Source organism: Pneumocystis murina, assembly GCF_000349005.2.
Source record: "Pneumocystis murina B123 chromosome Unknown supercont1.4, whole genome shotgun sequence".
NCBI lineage: Eukaryota > Fungi > Ascomycota > Pneumocystomycetes > Pneumocystales > Pneumocystaceae > Pneumocystis > Pneumocystis murina.
The window spans coordinates 500,511-517,140 of NW_017802362.1; the positions used below are offsets into that span (position 1 = coordinate 500,511).

The 16,630-nt window shown below is 26.0% G+C and overlaps 7 protein-coding genes and 1 non-coding gene across 8 annotated transcripts; 5 read left to right on the forward strand and 3 right to left on the reverse strand.

Moving 5' to 3' along the window:
* Window positions 1-601: 601 nt before the first annotated feature.
* On the reverse strand, window positions 602-2,813 carry PNEG_01626 (hypothetical protein). Its single transcript, XM_007875393.1, has 9 exons — window positions 2,760-2,813; window positions 2,598-2,714; window positions 2,281-2,554; window positions 1,876-2,240; window positions 1,742-1,829; window positions 1,432-1,700; window positions 971-1,388; window positions 796-927; window positions 602-753 (listed from the first exon to the last, which is right to left on the reverse strand). The coding sequence occupies exons 1-7, from the start codon at window positions 2,778-2,780 to the stop codon at window positions 1,062-1,064; spliced, it is 1,461 nt and encodes a 486-aa protein (XP_007873584.1). The 5' UTR covers window positions 2,781-2,813; the 3' UTR covers window positions 602-753; window positions 796-927; window positions 971-1,061.
* Window positions 2,814-3,014: 201 nt separating this feature from the next.
* On the reverse strand, window positions 3,015-3,106 carry PNEG_05014. The gene has a single exon. It is a non-coding gene; the product is annotated as a tRNA-Ser (tRNA).
* A 59-nt stretch (window positions 3,107-3,165) lies between these two features.
* Window positions 3,166-6,740, forward strand: PNEG_01628 (hypothetical protein; the record flags this gene model as incomplete). The annotated part of the gene is made up of 13 exons (XM_007875394.1): window positions 3,166-3,259; window positions 3,306-3,548; window positions 3,592-3,704; window positions 3,752-3,847; window positions 3,892-4,301; window positions 4,345-4,489; window positions 4,535-5,122; window positions 5,167-5,370; window positions 5,413-5,775; window positions 5,818-6,003; window positions 6,043-6,225; window positions 6,269-6,491; window positions 6,535-6,740. The coding sequence occupies exons 1-13, from the start codon at window positions 3,184-3,186 to the stop codon at window positions 6,738-6,740; spliced, it is 3,036 nt and encodes a 1,011-aa protein (XP_007873585.1). The 5' UTR covers window positions 3,166-3,183.
* Window positions 6,741-6,783: 43 nt separating this feature from the next.
* PNEG_01629 (hypothetical protein) lies at window positions 6,784-7,236 on the reverse strand (the record flags this gene model as incomplete). Its single annotated transcript, XM_007875395.1, has 3 exons — window positions 6,784-6,940; window positions 6,984-7,150; window positions 7,204-7,236. 3 exons carry the CDS (start codon window positions 7,234-7,236, stop codon window positions 6,784-6,786), a joined length of 357 nt encoding a protein of 118 aa, XP_007873586.1.
* A 52-nt stretch (window positions 7,237-7,288) lies between these two features.
* Window positions 7,289-8,293, forward strand: PNEG_01630 (hypothetical protein; the record flags this gene model as incomplete). Its single annotated transcript, XM_007875396.1, has 6 exons — window positions 7,289-7,422; window positions 7,466-7,598; window positions 7,644-7,710; window positions 7,760-7,804; window positions 7,853-7,913; window positions 7,963-8,293. The coding sequence occupies 6 exons, from the start codon at window positions 7,289-7,291 to the stop codon at window positions 8,291-8,293; spliced, it is 771 nt and encodes a 256-aa protein (XP_007873587.1).
* Window positions 8,294-8,368: 75 nt separating this feature from the next.
* On the forward strand, window positions 8,369-9,875 carry PNEG_01631 (hypothetical protein; the record flags this gene model as incomplete). Its single annotated transcript, XM_007875397.1, has 6 exons — window positions 8,369-8,505; window positions 8,553-8,586; window positions 8,635-8,725; window positions 8,768-9,106; window positions 9,158-9,375; window positions 9,417-9,875. 6 exons carry the CDS (start codon window positions 8,369-8,371, stop codon window positions 9,873-9,875), a joined length of 1,278 nt encoding a protein of 425 aa, XP_007873588.1.
* A 1,032-nt stretch (window positions 9,876-10,907) lies between these two features.
* On the forward strand, window positions 10,908-12,095 carry PNEG_01632 (hypothetical protein; the record flags this gene model as incomplete). Its single annotated transcript, XM_007875398.2, has 7 exons — window positions 10,908-11,052; window positions 11,097-11,191; window positions 11,237-11,338; window positions 11,381-11,426; window positions 11,469-11,483; window positions 11,528-11,951; window positions 12,008-12,095. The coding sequence occupies 7 exons, from the start codon at window positions 10,908-10,910 to the stop codon at window positions 12,093-12,095; spliced, it is 915 nt and encodes a 304-aa protein (XP_007873589.1).
* A 293-nt stretch (window positions 12,096-12,388) lies between these two features.
* Window positions 12,389-16,625, forward strand: PNEG_01633 (hypothetical protein). Its single transcript, XM_007875399.1, has 18 exons — window positions 12,389-12,688; window positions 12,735-12,806; window positions 12,850-12,923; window positions 12,968-13,078; window positions 13,119-13,367; window positions 13,413-14,361; window positions 14,402-14,608; window positions 14,650-14,801; window positions 14,843-14,959; window positions 15,007-15,294; window positions 15,337-15,431; window positions 15,471-15,556; window positions 15,599-15,715; window positions 15,759-15,908; window positions 15,954-16,067; window positions 16,112-16,173; window positions 16,217-16,349; window positions 16,396-16,625. Exons 1-18 carry the CDS (start codon window positions 12,463-12,465, stop codon window positions 16,452-16,454), a joined length of 3,261 nt encoding a protein of 1,086 aa, XP_007873590.1. The 5' UTR covers window positions 12,389-12,462; the 3' UTR covers window positions 16,455-16,625.
* Window positions 16,626-16,630: the final 5 nt, after the last annotated feature.

Sequence of the window (16,630 nt, forward strand, 5' to 3'; positions counted from 1 at the left end):
CGAATAGAAATGAAGGCAATACATTGTTTTTTTGCTATTGTTTTATTTGCATTTAATATTATATAGAATTACAATGAAGATTCTTTCGAAAAAAAAAACTATTGTTTTTTTTAAACAATAGACTAAAAAAAATAAATAATATTTCTGACGACAATCATAATGGTATTGTATTCAAAATGTATTAGTTATTGATATTATTTACTGGTTTCTTTGTGAAAAGATTATAATACAATTAGTTTTATTTTTTTTTTTGTTAGTAAATTTGCTCATTTTCAAGCATAAAAAGGCAACATGTTCCCATATTTTTTTCTGCGTAGATCAAGTTATAATACTATATTTCTGAATAAATATCTTTGAAACCTAAGGCGATAAATGACTCAAGTTACTGATATTTTTGAAGTTAAGGGAAAGCTTGAAATTGATGGTGTTATTATTGGAATTCCTGATGGAACATCAGAATCAAGAGGATTTGCACCTGATGTATCACTTATTGCATAATTATCTAATACTAATACATAATAGTTCTGCAGCATTACATAATTATAATACATTACTATATTAAAGAATAATTTGATATCAAATTGTATTTTTATCTATTATATGTATTTTTATCTACTATATGTATTTTTAGTGTAGTGTATTTTTAGTGTATTTTTACTATGTACTTTTAGAAATTAATAAATGTTTTGTTATTTTTTGAATTTGGTCAAGTGTATATTTCAATAAGAATAGTTTATTTAAAATTTCGTTATTCTAATAAATATTAGAATAAGTAAAATAATTGATAAAATATACGATTTTTTCTTTAGAATGATTTAATGATTCTAACTGAGTCAATTGAGATATTGAATAAATAGTAATGTACATGAGAGGATCAATCCAGTATTTTTTGGTTTGCAAAATATTTATTTTTGATTTTGTACCTGTCTATTATGTAATTAATTATAATAATAAAACAAAATGAAGATACTTTGTCATCACCAGGCTTTTTCAATAAAAAAATGTACAAGTTAAGTGCTTGCATTATAAAATTAAAATTTTGAAGAAACGTTTCAATACAATTAAACTGATTGGATGAATTTGGACGAAATATTTTTATAAGTAAAGAATTGTAAACAGAAGATATAAAAGGTGACGAAGAATCCTAAATTATTATAATTATTGTATAAAAAATGTTTATAATTTACATCCCAGTGTCTTTGTATCTCATCTTTAAGTATGTTAATTACTACAGTTTTTAGATTTTTGAAAGGAGAAGTATCCAATATGTTGTTGATATATATTATTGTTGTATCTTCTGAATGTCGTATTAAACTCTGATATATTAAAGTATATGATAAAAATCTTAATGAAGAATCTTCTAATGATGATGAAATTAAAGAAAGAGTCTTTTATTTTTTAAAAATACTTAAATATGATGAAAAATATTACCTTTGTATATTCTAAAAAGTATTCTTGATTAATTGTTGAAATATTCTGTAAATTATTTAAAATACATAATCCCAAAAATAAGTTTGTATCTATTAACGATAGAGTAATTGGCCCATGATTTAAAGATATGATTGTCATCTTCATATGATCAAGAAATTTAGAAATTGTATTATCTTGTATAACATATAGATCTTCGAAAACATAAGCACCAAGTAAAAATAAAAAACCATATGATGGTATAGAATTGTTAGAAAACAAATTATATGATTCTAAAAAAAATTAATCTTATTTAAATTTTTTGTTTTATTACGATATTCTTTGGAGTTATCTTTTATTTCAAGAATTTCCCCTAGTTTCCATGATATTGTAAAATCGAAATTAGTATCAACAGCAACATTCTAATAATCTTAATGTTTGTATTTGATAAGAAAAAATTAACATTACTTTTAAAGAGTTTACCATACTATCGAGATGAATATCATGTTCGTTTTTTTGAAATGATATTTTATATGGATTGATTAGTCTATAATACCGTAAGCTCCATTGATTACTTTTTTCTTTAAAGAAAAGTTCAAAAATTTGAATTATAAAACTATGTAAAATTTTTCGTTGTTTATCTTTTTCTTCTTCATAATCATTAGGTAACTGACTGAGTCCTACTACTCTTTGTTTTGCAAATTTAATAATAATATCGTATAATTTTTTGTCATTTGCCTTGTATTTGTGAAGAACAGAAACAGATGATATAAAAGTACGAGAATAATCCAAAATGAATTTAGATAAATGTTTTGTTTTGATTTTTAATAACACTAAAATTTAGTTATTTAAATTAATAACTAAAAAAAGTACCTGTTTCAAGACATTTATAAAGTATTATAATTTGAGTTATATGACCATCTTTTTGATATCTTTTAATATTCGCTACCCTTTCATCGTTTTTTAGATTTATATCATTTTTGATAGAACGCAATCCTTCAATATACATAAGAAACAATTCTTTAGCATTTCCTATTTCTGTACAAATTTTAAGAATTCTTTGAGCTTCAGTTAATGTTGATTCTTTTTTAAGAAAAGATAACATTCGAGGAACAATTTCCCATACAATATTTTCTACTATTTGTTTCTAATAATAATTTATTATTTTTAAAGTAAATCTTTAACTCTACTTTTCCCAATTCTATTAGAATATTTTCTAAGTTGTTAAGTCGTTGAATCTTCTCATCTATACATTGATCTTCTGTTTCTTTGAACCAAGTATCCCATTCTAAAAACCCATTCTCTATCTTCAACATTAAAGAACAGTTAAATTTCATTTTATCAATATATACTTGAACACTATTTAATATCATTTGATTTTAAAACTTATAAAGACTAAATTCAGGAAAATATTGACTTGTAAATTATAACCCTCTAACAATCTTTCTATTTTAGTAAGGTTTAAATCAAATTTCATCTTGGCTAATTATTTTAATTTTGTATATTTTTCAGATAAACTAACTCTATAAAATGTATTCTAAACTTTCAAAGAACTTAGTAAAAAATCAAAAAAGACTCCCCATAATCCTATTTGAAAAACATCATGGCGACAACGGTAGGATTCGAACCTACGCACGGAAACCGTAAGAGATGACCAGATAATTCTAATCTCTCCCCTTAACCACTCGGGCACGTTGCCTTCACTATTTATTATGATAAATAGTTTATTATAAAGAAGGTTTTTGAAGGTTTTAACTAATTGGAAAGAATTACGAGATGGTAAAAATGCAGAATGATGAAGTGCGAAGGTCGCAAAGAATGCGTCAACAACGCAAAATGTTTTCTGGCCTTGGTAAATTGGATATTTTTTTTAATTTAATATGTTTAACATTATTTAGAAACAGGAGAAGCGTTAGAAGATTTACGCACAAGCGATTTAGAGTCGACCGATACTGAAACATTAATTGAAGATGAATATATTGAGTCAGAAGGTGTACATCGACGTAGTACTGGATCGGTTAATAAGCGTGTTAAACAGGGAGTTAAAGAACCGCGAAAGACAAAAGAAGAATGGAATAGGATTAAATCAAAACGAATATCCTTCTCTCAGGAAAACCAAGGAGAAAATAATGCTCTATTTGGTAGGTGAAAATATGTTTAAAGACATGTTTAATATCTTTGTAGAAGCCCTTATAGATTATGAAGCATCTTTGGATGTATTAGTTTTGGATTGGATAGACGCGTATGAACGAGATGGGCAGCAGGCATTAGTCGAATTTATTAATTGTATACTAAAGGTTAATTGTAAAGTTTTATCGAATTTATTTTTCTGAAATGTTCTTAGTGTTGTGGATCTGATCAAACAATTAATACAGATCATCTTGTTGACCAAGATTCTGTAGCAGACACATTATATGAAATACAAGAAGCATCACGTATAGTAAGTGTTTTAAGTTTTCATGAATAAGTTTAAAGAAAATGAAGAATTTGATGCGGGATTATCCTATTATTTCTAAGTCAAATCTGTATAAGGGATTTAAAAAGCGATTAGTTGATTTTGTAGATCGCTGGATAGATCAAGTTTCTTTACGAGAGCATCTATATAATAGTCCAGAGTTAATGGAACAGTTTCAGGCATGGGTAATTGCAATGTCGAGTTCTACATTTCGCTCATTTAGGCATACGAGTACGGTGATTAGTTTGGCAATGGTTACATCATTATCTGGTGTTCTTAATCGAGTTACTAAGGAGGAACAAATTGCTAATAAACAGTATGAAACGGAAAAAAAGAGGCATTCAAATGAAGAACGAATGAAAATTGTTAAAACTAGGATTAGTACCTTTGGAAAACAAATGGCATTTTTAAAAACTACAATTAATGATTTTTTTGATAGGTTTATACTATTCTTAAAATCTATTTTAGACTTATAAGTTAAGTGTATTTGTTCACCGGTATCGTGATGTAGATCCTAAAATTCGATGTGATTGTGTCCATGAACTTGGTCTCTGGATGATCAAATTGCCTAGCATATTTTTTGATGGTATATATCTTCGATATTTAGGATGGGTTCTTTCAGATATTGTATTTCTATTGAGATATTATTTAAACCAATTAATATATATTTAGAGCCCTTTGACTCGTCTGGAGGTTGTAAAAACCTTGTCTAAACTTTATTCTAATAATGAGTTTATTGCTGGACTTAGACATTTTACAGAAAGATTTAAACCTAGGCTTATAGAAATGGCATTGCACGAAATAGATTCAAATATTCGCTGTTCATCTATCACTTTATTAAATGGAGTACGGCTTTGCGGGTTTTTAGAAGATCATGAAATTGATTTAATATGTACTCTTCTTTTTGATACTGATTCTAAGATAAGAAAAAGGGTATCTCCTTTTTTTCTTTCTAAAGTTGAGGAATTATTTGAAAATAAAATACGGGAGTTAGGTGATCCTGCATTAAAATGCAAAATTGATATTGAAAATGGTGATTTTGAGCTGAATAAGCTTTTATGGGTAAAATATAAAGTTATTGCCGAGCTTTTGGTTCAATTGGATGAAACAGCCGATAATATTAATTCCTCTAATAAGGAAAATATATTTGTTAAGAATTTTAGTAATACAGAGTATCTCGATATCGCTTCTGATTCAAAACCTGAAAGTAGAATACATATGGTTTCAATGGCAATATGCTCTGATATTGAAGAGTTAAAGGTAATGGCTATTATTATTCATTTTAAGATTTCAAATAATTCTAGAATTGGGAATCGTTAGCAGAGTATTTGTTATACGATCATGTAGCCGTTTTTTCAAAACTTAATTCCTTAAAACAACCTAAACATAGATTTTATCAAATATCTGCTCCAACTGAAAAGGAAGAAAATGTGCTTTTGCAGGTTCTTTATGTTTGTGTTTATCTTGATATTTTTTTTCCAGATTATGATATAAAATCAAAAAAAAAGGCAATCGTTCTTTTTTTTAATGATTTTTAATGATTTTATTAGTTATATTCGCAGATTAAAGATGAACATGAAGAAAGTGTTTCAAGAATTTTACTTGGACTGGTTCCATCTTTATTAAAAAAGTTTAATTTTTCGGCAGATGCCTCTGTATCTATTTTGCGTTTAGAGCAATTGATAAAGTTAAGCGTTTATCAGCATTTTCGTCAAAATAAAACATATGAAAATTTGTTAGATTTAATTGGAAAGCAATTTATGAAACATCCCAATAATTTGGTGATGAGAGAAGCTATTAGTTCTTTACTTAAAGCTCAACAGTTTGATGAACTTGCTTCAATAACTCAAGGAAAAATTATAGAAATCCAGGAAGAGGCCGTTAATCAATTAAAAAGCATTAGATTGAATAGGGTATTTTATATAAAATAACGTGATGTTTTTTGATTTTTTCAGGATTTGAAAACTGCGGATTTATCAAGTAAAATGATTGAAAATCTTACTATTGCAATTAAGCGATTAGATTATATATCTTCAATTTCAGATTGTATAAAGGTTTTTGAAACTAATTCTTTTAGTGTTTCTTTAGTTTTACTTGAAGTTGCGGAAAGAGTAATATCATTTGATGATAGCGAATTAGAGGTATTTTATTTTCTTTTTTTATTAAACTTACGGTTGTAGATGATTATAAATTCTTTGAGAACATTGAAGTGGTTATATCTATGGAAAGTGAAGCATCTTATTGATCATAAAAACAATATATCTTCTAAAGAGTTTAATGCGATAATTGCTGATCGCGATAAGCTTTTTGATAAATTTTACCCTATAATAGAAAATAAGAAATATTATAGAATTGGATATTATGTAGGTTTTTATTTTTGTTTTAAAAAATGATTAATGTCAAAAGGTCGTATCTTTCTTGATAGATTTGTATGTAGTTTTTTTAAATCTTAAAACGATAAATACACATCAAATCTTTGATGAGACTATTTTTATTATACCTAAAAAAATGCAAAATATTATTATATCATTACTTAATTATTATGTAAGGCAATATACCAAATTAAATGAATCTAAAGGTGTTAAATTTTTAACTGATGAAGAAACGGATCAAGAGCTTGAAGATAATAGTAAGTTTAAATATAAAATTATAATATATATTGATTATAGTAGGTGATGAAAAAACATCTTTGGTTTCAGAAAAATTTATGTGTGAAATTGCAGGAAAAGTTGTATTAGCGATTTTAAATGGTGCAATGAGCAATGAATATATTTCATATCTTATAGCAAATAGAGATAAATTAGGATTAAGTTACAATCACATAGTATGTGAGCTTGATATATTAGAGATAAATGGAAAAATTCCTGAAAAAAATTAAAAATAATCGTCATTAAATAATATATTATTCAACAAAACGGTCTCTAACTGTTCATAATACGTTCAATATGTGGTTGTGTATTAGCAAGAGTTGTTTCATGATATATAATTTTTTTATTAAGAGCATCGATTTCATTGTTTATTTCTTTAATTTGTGTTGTTAATTTTTGCTCTATTTGATTTAAATCTTCCTTAATAAATCTAATTAAATTATCTTATTTATTTATTCAAAAAATTTGTTTACGCTTTTCCTGCCGAACTATAAACTGGCGTATCCCTTGTTAACTTTGATAATTCATTAAATATTAATTCTGATATTTTTTTTTCTTTTTCCTTTGCTTGACGTTGTATTTGACTTGTTGTTATATGTTGTTGAGAAGCAATTGCTTGTGTTTGTATTTCATTAAGAATCTAATTTATTAACCAATTTAATATGTTTTTATGTATTTTAATATGTTTTTAACCTTCTTTAAAACTTCATCAGGAAGTTTAGACATTTTTAAATATTTTTATTTAAGCGGCTGTAATATTCAACGTTTAAAAAAAAATATGGAGAAGCCTTTCTCTAATAAAAAGTTAAATGAAAACAATGCAAGCGTTCGTCGTATTCTTCAGGAAATACGTGAACTTCAAGGTAGTAAAGAGGTAGCAGCAACGCCGCGAGAAGATAACATTTTTGAATGGTAATTTAAAGAATAAGGAATTTTTGAAAGTTAAAGTATTTAGGCATTTTACAATACGTGGTGTACCTGGTTCAGAGTTTAATGGGGGGAGATATCATGGAAAAATTTTTCTTCCTCCTCAATATCCATTTCGTCCTCCAAGTTTTCGTTTTTGTCATGAAAATGGGCGTTTTTCTGTGAATAGTTTATTTTTTGGATAAAAAAGGGTCTAAATTTTTTAGGTAAACAAAGATATATGTCTTAATATATCATCTTTTCATGAAGAACTTTGGCAGCCGGTTTGGGGGAGTAAGTATTTTTATTATTTGATTTTAATTTTTTTGATTTATTTTTTTAGTTCATACCGCCCTTATAAGTCTTTCTAATTTTATGCTTACAAAAGGTATTGGTTATATATAGATTCTGCGTTTTATTGATTAGAAATCAACAGCCGATGGACATATTGGAGGATTAGATTTTACTGTAAACGAGAAAAAAAAAATAGCGTTACAGTAAGTATAAATCTATTTTAAAGATTCCTTTTTTTTATTATCTTTCTAGATCTCGTGATTGGGTATGTCCTGAATGCAATAAAAGAAATATTGATATTCTTCCTGATCTTGAAAATGAATTTGAAGCTTTTTCACATTCTGATATCCCAAAGTTATGTTTTTCTTATAAGGATGATGGAAATATTAAGGAAAATAGAATCTTTACTTTTTTTTCTTTAACAAAAATATTTATTAAACGATGGTTATCAATTTTTAGAACTTATTTTTTTTCATCCGCCTTTATAGAAAAATATGAAATTATACCCTTCTGGATAGATCTTGTAATTGCTTTATTGGTTATTATTTTGCTTTATGTTATTATTAGACGTTTTCTTCTATAATTTCTATTATTAATTTTATTTATTACTATTATAAAGTCCGGAATTTAATATTCAATTTTTTAATATTATTATACTATGAATGATTGTGATCCAGATGCTCCTTGTGAAGGACGTCTTGGATCTATTATGTTAAATAAATGGGATTATATGGCTAAAAAAGATACAAAAATGAAATTTATACCGAAGTTTGTTTCTAAAAGAGAAAATGAAGGGTAAATATTATATTTATAAAGAATTTTTTCTGTTAAATATAATTTAGAGGGAAGGACTTATCAGATATAGATATAAAGAAGGTACCCTATAAGATGAAATTATTTATAATTTGTTTATAATTTTTGGAGGAAGAATTACCCTTATTTAATCAATCCGAGGAAGGAAAGATGATGTTGGACGTCAAGCAAGTAGAAAACGAAATGGTTGAAATAAAGGAGGGTATGAGTTTTGTTTGTTAGGTTGTTTTATTCAATCATATAGAAGAGTCAAAAAATGATATTTATGAATGTTTATCATTAACAGGCTATTCAGTATCTGCTATAGGGTCTCAAGAAGAAAAGAATATTATAAGGGAAGAACTATATCTAGGCCAAGAAAAAGAATTTTTTGAAAGTGATGATGAAGGTGTTTTTAAATTAAATATGGAAAAATTAAATATATTGACAAATAATGGTCTAAATAATATGATGTTGCCTGTATCTTCTTTTTATATGGATTATAAAGAAAGTTTTGTGAATTTAGAAGGGAGAGATTCAGATAAATTGTTAAAGGAAAAAAATAAAATTGAAGCCCAATTAGTTTTAAATGATAAATCAAATGGTATTTATGATACTTTTTTATATTTATACTATTTACTTATAAATAAAAAAGAAGCTGACTTTAAAGCTATTGAGAATGATTCTTTGACTTTTGAAATTCAAGAAAGTGTTTCTAAATCTACATCATCGCATTTTTTAAATAAAAAAACGAAAAAAAAGTATAATAGAGCTTTATCAGTGGAAGAAGAGCAAGAAAGAGAAAAAGTTTTGGATGATTTTAAGATATTTACGCGTTATTTTATTGATAAACTAGCTGGTGATATGAAAAATGTTAATTTATTTTTTTAAAAAAAAAAACTAATTTAAATTAGTCAGATGAATTGCTTTTTTTTCAGTTTCCACCTATATTACCAGCATTATTAAAAACTGAAGATACGAAAGTTGAAGTTCCAAAAATTAAGATTGAAAATAATGATATTATGAATGTTGATTCTGAACAAAATATTCCTCATAAAACTATATTGCTAGATCATACTGTTTTGCATGGTGATGAGTTATCAGGAATGTCCTCATTACCTGATTCTCAGGAGTTTGATACATTTAAACAGTATCTTCCTGATGGATGTGTTGGACAACTAAAAATTCGAAAATCAGGAAAAACAACAATATTATGGGGAGGTATTGAAATGAATGTCAGTTTAGGGAGTAATTGCAGATTTTTACAGGATATAGTTGCTCTGGATTATAAAAATAATAAAAAGGCATGGTTAATGGGTAAAATAAAACAGAAATTTATAGTAACGCCTGATATAGAACAATTGTTAGAGTAGTTTGGAGAATTTTTATATTATGTATTTTTTTTAAAAAATGTTATTGATTCGTAAATAGTTAGTAGATAATATTTTATATAAAATATTGTTTTTGTTTCCATAGATCTAAAGAATTTATCTGATTGTAGTTTCCAAATTTTATTGGTGAGAAAAATTAAATTATGTTAATAAGATGGTATAATATTCATTCATAAAAAAGGTATTTGGTTTTATTTTTATTTATTTAAAATCATGAACTTTATTATTAATTCTTTTATTTAGTAATTTGGTATATTAAATATTACTATATTTAAAGTTTTTTATATAGTAATTATTTATTAATAGATCTTAACATATTCAAGCTTGTCATAAACTTGCTTTATTATCTATTAAATAATATCAAATATATTACTCATATGTATCAAACTTGGGAAAATTATTTTGATACGCATTTAAATAGATTAATTTATTGAAAAAATGGGTAATTATATTATATAAATTACTAAAATGTATTCTTTATGGCACCTTTGAAATATAAAACTATATTACTACTAATGTTTTTGATATACTATTTTATGAAATATTTTAAATTTATCTATATTTAACATGCTTTGTAATTCAATTTTTTACTATATTTAATTCTAATCTATTAATTTATACCTTATTCTTAATTATTATACATTTTCTTATATATATATAATATATAACCAGATGATTTTTTTCAATACCGTTAGAGTTTACTTTGAACATAAATTGACTCTACAGCATCTTATGTCAAATAAAATTCTAAAATTAATAATCCATATTAATCGCGTCTTCATTTTTTTAAATAAAGACGTTTCATGCATTGGGTACATTACTTGTAAAGTCTAAAACAGATATATAATAAAAATATAAAAAAATAGTGTAAATATATGAAATATAATAAAATAAATAAATATTGATATGTGTATCTATTATATTTGTATATGACAATTCTATTTATTTAGAAATTATATATTATTTTCTTTTTCGAAAATCTGATTTTTTCTACCAAAACTTATAAATCATTAGATGCTCTCCTTTCATGTGAAACTAAAACCCTATTTACATAAGTTAACTACTTATATTCCGAGGGCCATTGTATATTGTTTATTACTATGGTCTTTTTGGGTATATACTTGGACTATTTGCATTAAAACAGTTTCTAATTTTTATGGTTTTTAAATGTTTATTATAATATTTCTAAGCTTATAAGAAAAGGTATTATCCTAATATTTTTTGCCAGTATTGGTTTTATCATTTCATTTTGGTGTTACACTGCTACTACTTTTACATTTCCTGGTTCTCCTCGGGGTGTAATACAATGTATTTATTTAGAAATTTATACTGAGAATTTTTAGAATGATGGCTATGTTTGTATTGAGTCGCGTAATTATTCAACTTTTATCTCAGTAAAGCAAAATGGTTCAGCCCGTTTTTGTAATAAATGTGAAATTTTGAAAGTATATTTTTTTGATAATTGATATTAGTAACTAATTTTATAGCCTGATCGTACGCATCATTGTTCTATATGCAATTACTGTATTCTTAGTAAGGTTTTTTATTATATGTTTATTATTAATGTATTATTAGAGATGGACCATCATTGTATGTATATTTCTATAACGTAAATTACTTTTACCATATGATAGGCCCATGGCTTTCTAATTGTATAGGATTTGCTAATTATAAACAGTTTCTTTTATTTCTTATTTATATTTCAATATATTCGATTTATCTTTTTATATCATCTTTGATTATTCTCTATAAATTTATTATACTTTTAAATATACCTTCAAAAAATGTTATACCAGTTAATTGGATGCTTTTGCTTGTTATTTCAGGAGTATTTAGTATTGTTTTAGGAATTTTTACAATTTGGCATATTTTCTTAGTTTCTCGTAACCTTACTACTATTGAAGCTCTTAAACAAACCTGTTATATTGGTAACTTAAATAATGATGATTCACGATCAAATTCCAAGATTCGAAATGCTTTTGATCTTGGATGGAAAAAAAACTGGATTCAAGTTATGGGTTCCAATAAATTCCTTTGGTTTTTTCCTATTGTCAATAAGTATGATTGCAATTTATGATTTATTTCTCTTTTTTTTTTCTAATATTTATTTTTAGTCTTGGAACAGGTGAATCATTTCCAGTTAATAACGATATAGCAAAAAAGTTATATGAATATTTTCACCACTCAAAAAATATTATATGAAGATAACATTATATTACATTATCAATACCCACTTTTTATTATCTAAATTTTTAAATTATCATTTTAATCTCGAAATTATTTTTTTTATTCTTCTATAGTCTAAAAAAGAGTTGGGTTTTGGTTCTTTTCTGCATTTTTATTATAATTTTATTTTATACCATATAAAAAGCTAATATTAATGGCTCTTATTTTTATATTTTAACTGTAATAAAATATTTATATCTTTAAATGGTCACGATATAGTTTAAATATTTTGATAATTCACATAAAATTAGAAGATGAAATTAAAGTAGTAGGATATTATTAAAAATTAAGGAACTTTTGAAAAGCATTTTAAGTTTATTTATTCTATTTAACAGATTTTTTAATGTCAAAAATATCAAAGATTAAACGCAAAGATATTGAAGTTTTACAAGATATTAAAAATGATCTTTTTATGGACAATGATATTAAAAAACGACGTATTTCCGAAGAAAATTCATATGATTTAGAGTTTATAACTCAGAAGAAAGCATTGAAATATAAAAAGACTTTAAGATCTTTTAAAAATGATTTAGAATGTATTATACAAGAACTTTTAGAAAATCAACAGGGTTGGGTTTAAAATCTTTATCTTATCTGTTTTCTGATATGTTTTAGAAAACAAGAATGAAAATCAAAAATGGGAACGACCTTCATTACCTTTGATTGATCCAATAAATGACGATATTTGTTTTTATTTTTTTTGTTTATATATGTATATTTATATTTATAGATTTTCAACAAATTGAAATTGATGATACTATGAGTGTTTCTGGGCCTATTCTTCGGCTTTATGGAGTTACTGAGGTTGATATTTTTGATTGATTTTTATATAGTTAATTTTTTCAAAGCAAGAAAATAGCGTATTGTGTACAGTGACAGGCTTTTTTCCATATTTTTATGTCCCATCACCACAAGGGTTTTATGAAGAGCATATAAATTCATTTAAGATAGCATTAGAGGTCTTTAATTTTATTGAAATTTATTTATTCACATGATTAGAATACTGTTAATTTTAGCAGTAAAGTCATAAACAATATTGAATTAGTAATGAGACAAACAATATATGGATTTCATAAAGATGGAAAAACTCAATATATTAAAATTACTGTTAATGATCCAAAACATATCGCTAGAGTTCGTAATTTATTTGAACGGGGTGATATCAATTTTAATAATATGTTTCCTCCACAATATATAACTTTTGAAAGTAATCTTCCTTATGCTTTAAGGTTTATGATTGATACATCTGTGAATTTAAATATTGATATTGGAATACTTATTAATTTTTATTAGATAACCGGGATGAGTTGGGTTAAACTTCCAAAAACTAAATATTTAATTGTAGATGAAAAAACATCAAATTGCCAACTAGAAGTTTTTATTGATTGGAAAGATCTAGAAACTTTTCAACCTGAAGGAAATTGGCAAAAAATAGCCCCATTACGGATTTTAAGTTTCGACATTGAGTGCGCTGGAAGAAAAGGAGTTTTTCCAGAACCGGAAATCGATCCTGTTATTCAAATAGCCAATGTAGTTACTTTGTATGGAGAAAAAACACCTTTTATAAGAAATGTTTTCACTATTGATACATGTGCTCAAATTTCTGGGGCTCAAATTTTAAGTTATGCAGATCAAAAGGAATTATTACTGGCATGGTCTAAGTTTATTCAAAAGACGGATCCTGATGTTATTATTGGATATAATATTGCAAATTTTGATATACCTTATCTTATTGATAGAGCGAAACATCTTAAAGTAAATGATTTTCCGTATTTTGGAAGGATTATTAGACAAAAATGTGAGATTAATAATACGTCATTTTCATCTAGAGCATATGGTACTAGAGAAAGCAGATTTACAGATATAAGTGGAAGATTGCAGTTGGATATGCTTCAAATTATGCAAAGAGATTATAAACTAAGATCATATACTCTTAATGCAGTTTCTTCTCAGTTTCTAAATGAACAAAAAGAAGATGTACACCATTCTATTATTACGGATTTACAAAATGGGACATCGGAATCAAGGCGTCGACTTGCTGTTTACTGTTTAAAGGATGCATATCTTCCACAACGTTTAATGGACAAATTAATGTCTTTAGTCAATTACATTGAGATAGCTAGGGTTACAGGTGTTCCTTTTAGTTATATATTATCTAGGGGTCAACAAATTAGAATTGTTAGCCAACTTTCTCGTAAAGCTCGTGAAAAAGGTTTTATTATTCCTAATGTTAAATCAGAAGGTAATTGATTGAAAAATAATAACTATACTAATATTTTTAGGAATTGATGAGCAGTATGAGGGAGGAACTGTTATTGATCCAAAAAAGGGATATTATAATGTTCCAATTGCAACTTTAGATTTTACTTCTTTGTATCCATCGATTATGCAAGCACATAATTTGTGTTATACTACCCTTATTAGTTATAAACAAATAGAAATACTAGGTTTCAAAAAAGATAGGGATTATCATGTAACACCGGAAAATTGTAAACAGTTTTTTTATTCTGTTGTTTTTTAATGTTTTTAGATTGTTTCGTTAAGCCACATATTCGTAAAGGTCTTCTTCCACAGATTTTTGAGAATCTCTTAGCTGCTAGACAAAAGGCTAAATTGGATTTGAAAAATGAAACTGAGCCATTTAAAAAGGCGGTACTTGACGGAAGACAATTGGCTTTAAAAGTAATATTTCTGTAAACCAACCGCTTTTAATGTACCAGTAGATTTCTGCAAATTCTGTATATGGATTTACTGGCGCAACTAATGGGAAGTTACCTTGTCTGCCTATTTCCTCTAGTGTAACATCATATGGACGTCAAATGATTGAAAAAGCAAAAGATGTATTAATAATTTGCTTATAAACAAATTATTTAACATAGAATTTTAGGAAATAGAATTAAAATATACGCTAGAAAATGGATATACCCATAATGCTCAAGTTATATATGGTGATACTGATTCTGTTATGATCGATTTTGGCGTAAAAGATATTGCAGAATCTATGAGACTTGGTTGTGAGGCAGCTGATTATGTTACAAGCAAACTTATTAAACCTATTAAATTGGAGTTCGAGAAAGTTTATTTTCCTTATTTACTTATTTCTAAAAAGAGATATGCTGGGTTATATTGGACAAAACCGGAAACATTTGATAAAATGGATTCGAAAGGAATAGAAGTATATTACAATGTTTAGTTATTGTATCTAATTCCTTATTAGACTATTCGAAGAGATAATTGTCGTCTAGTTTCTACAGTTATAGAAACAGCTCTTCGAAAACTATTAATAGATCGAGATATAGATGATGCCCAAAAGTAAGTAATACTAGATATTCTATGTTATCTAAAAAATAGTTATGTAAAAAAAGTTATCTCTGAATTGCTTCAAAATAAAATTGATATTTCAAATTTAGTTATAACGAAAACTTTAACAAAATCAGGTATTTCAATATTTTTATTAAAAATTCTCTTATATTGTTTAGATTATGTAAGTAAACAAGCTCATGTAGAATTGGCAGAAAGAATAAGAAAACGAGATTCTGGTCTGGCGCCAACTCTTGGTGATCGTGTAGCATATATAATTGTTAAAGGTGCTAAAGGTAAATATATTTTATTAATTTGAAAAATAGTTTAGCTTTTAAGGCGATCAAACTTTTTTACGTTCAGAAGACCCTATTTATGTTTTAGAAAATAATATTCCTATTGATACCAAGTATTATCTAGATAATCAGTTATCAAAGCCTCTTTTAAGGATTTTTGAACCTATTTTAGGTGAAAAAGCAAATTCACTTCGTATATTTTTTTGAATAAAATCATTACCGCTCTAATTATGTCTAGTTTCTGGAGATCATACTAGAACAATTTCAATGACATCACCTGCTATTGGCGGACTAGTGAAATTTACTGTTAAAACAGCAACATGTATAGGATGTCGAATACCATTAAAGAATGGTTATTTTACTAGATTATAATTATTATTACTGATTATTGAAAAGATTCTAATGCCGTGGTATGTAACCATTGTGTAGGAAGAACTGCTGAATTATATCAAAAACAAGTAAAGACGAATAATTACTTCAGAATATATTTAATATTTCTAGCTTAATTTAGTTAGTGATTTGGAAATTCGCTTTGCTAAACTTTGGACACAATGTCAACGATGTCAAAGCAGCTTGCATCAGGATGTGCTTTGTACGTCAAAAGATTGCCCCATATTTTATATGCGTAAAAAGGGTATTTATACTGCATTATTATTATTATTATTTAAAAACCAAAATAGTTCAAAAAGACATCAAAGAAAATATAGAAATTCTGGAAAGATTTAATGAAAATTGGTAGAAAAAAATGCTGATTATTTTTAAATTATTTAAAAAAAATATGGTATTGTTGACTAATAAAATTATTTAATAATGTAATAAATAACATCGATACATTTCAAAAAGCTGGTTTATTTAGAATAGCTGTTTATTTTTTCTTTATGAATTATCACAAATATATTTTCATTGATTATAAGC

Excerpts from the sequence above, each read along its gene's own strand:
- PNEG_01626 (XM_007875393.1), bottom strand. The coding sequence starts at position 2,780 with ATGATATTAAATAGTGTTCAA. Across the intron at positions 1,830-1,875 it reads GTATGGTAAACTCTTTAAAA|AATGTTGCTGTTGATACTAA; the intron begins GTAATGTTAATT and ends TAAGATTATTAG. Across the intron at positions 1,389-1,431 it reads ACTTTTTAGAATATACAAAG|ACTCTTTCTTTAATTTCATC; the intron begins GTAATATTTTTC and ends AAAAAATAAAAG.
- PNEG_01633 (XM_007875399.1), top strand. The coding sequence starts at position 12,463 with ATGTCAAAAATATCAAAGATTAAACGCAAAGATATTGAAGTTTTACAA. Across the intron at positions 14,802-14,842 it reads GAAGACAATTGGCTTTAAAA|ATTTCTGCAAATTCTGTATA; the intron begins GTAATATTTCTG and ends ATGTACCAGTAG. Across the intron at positions 15,432-15,470 it reads GATATAGATGATGCCCAAAA|TTATGTAAAAAAAGTTATCT; the intron begins GTAAGTAATACT and ends TCTAAAAAATAG.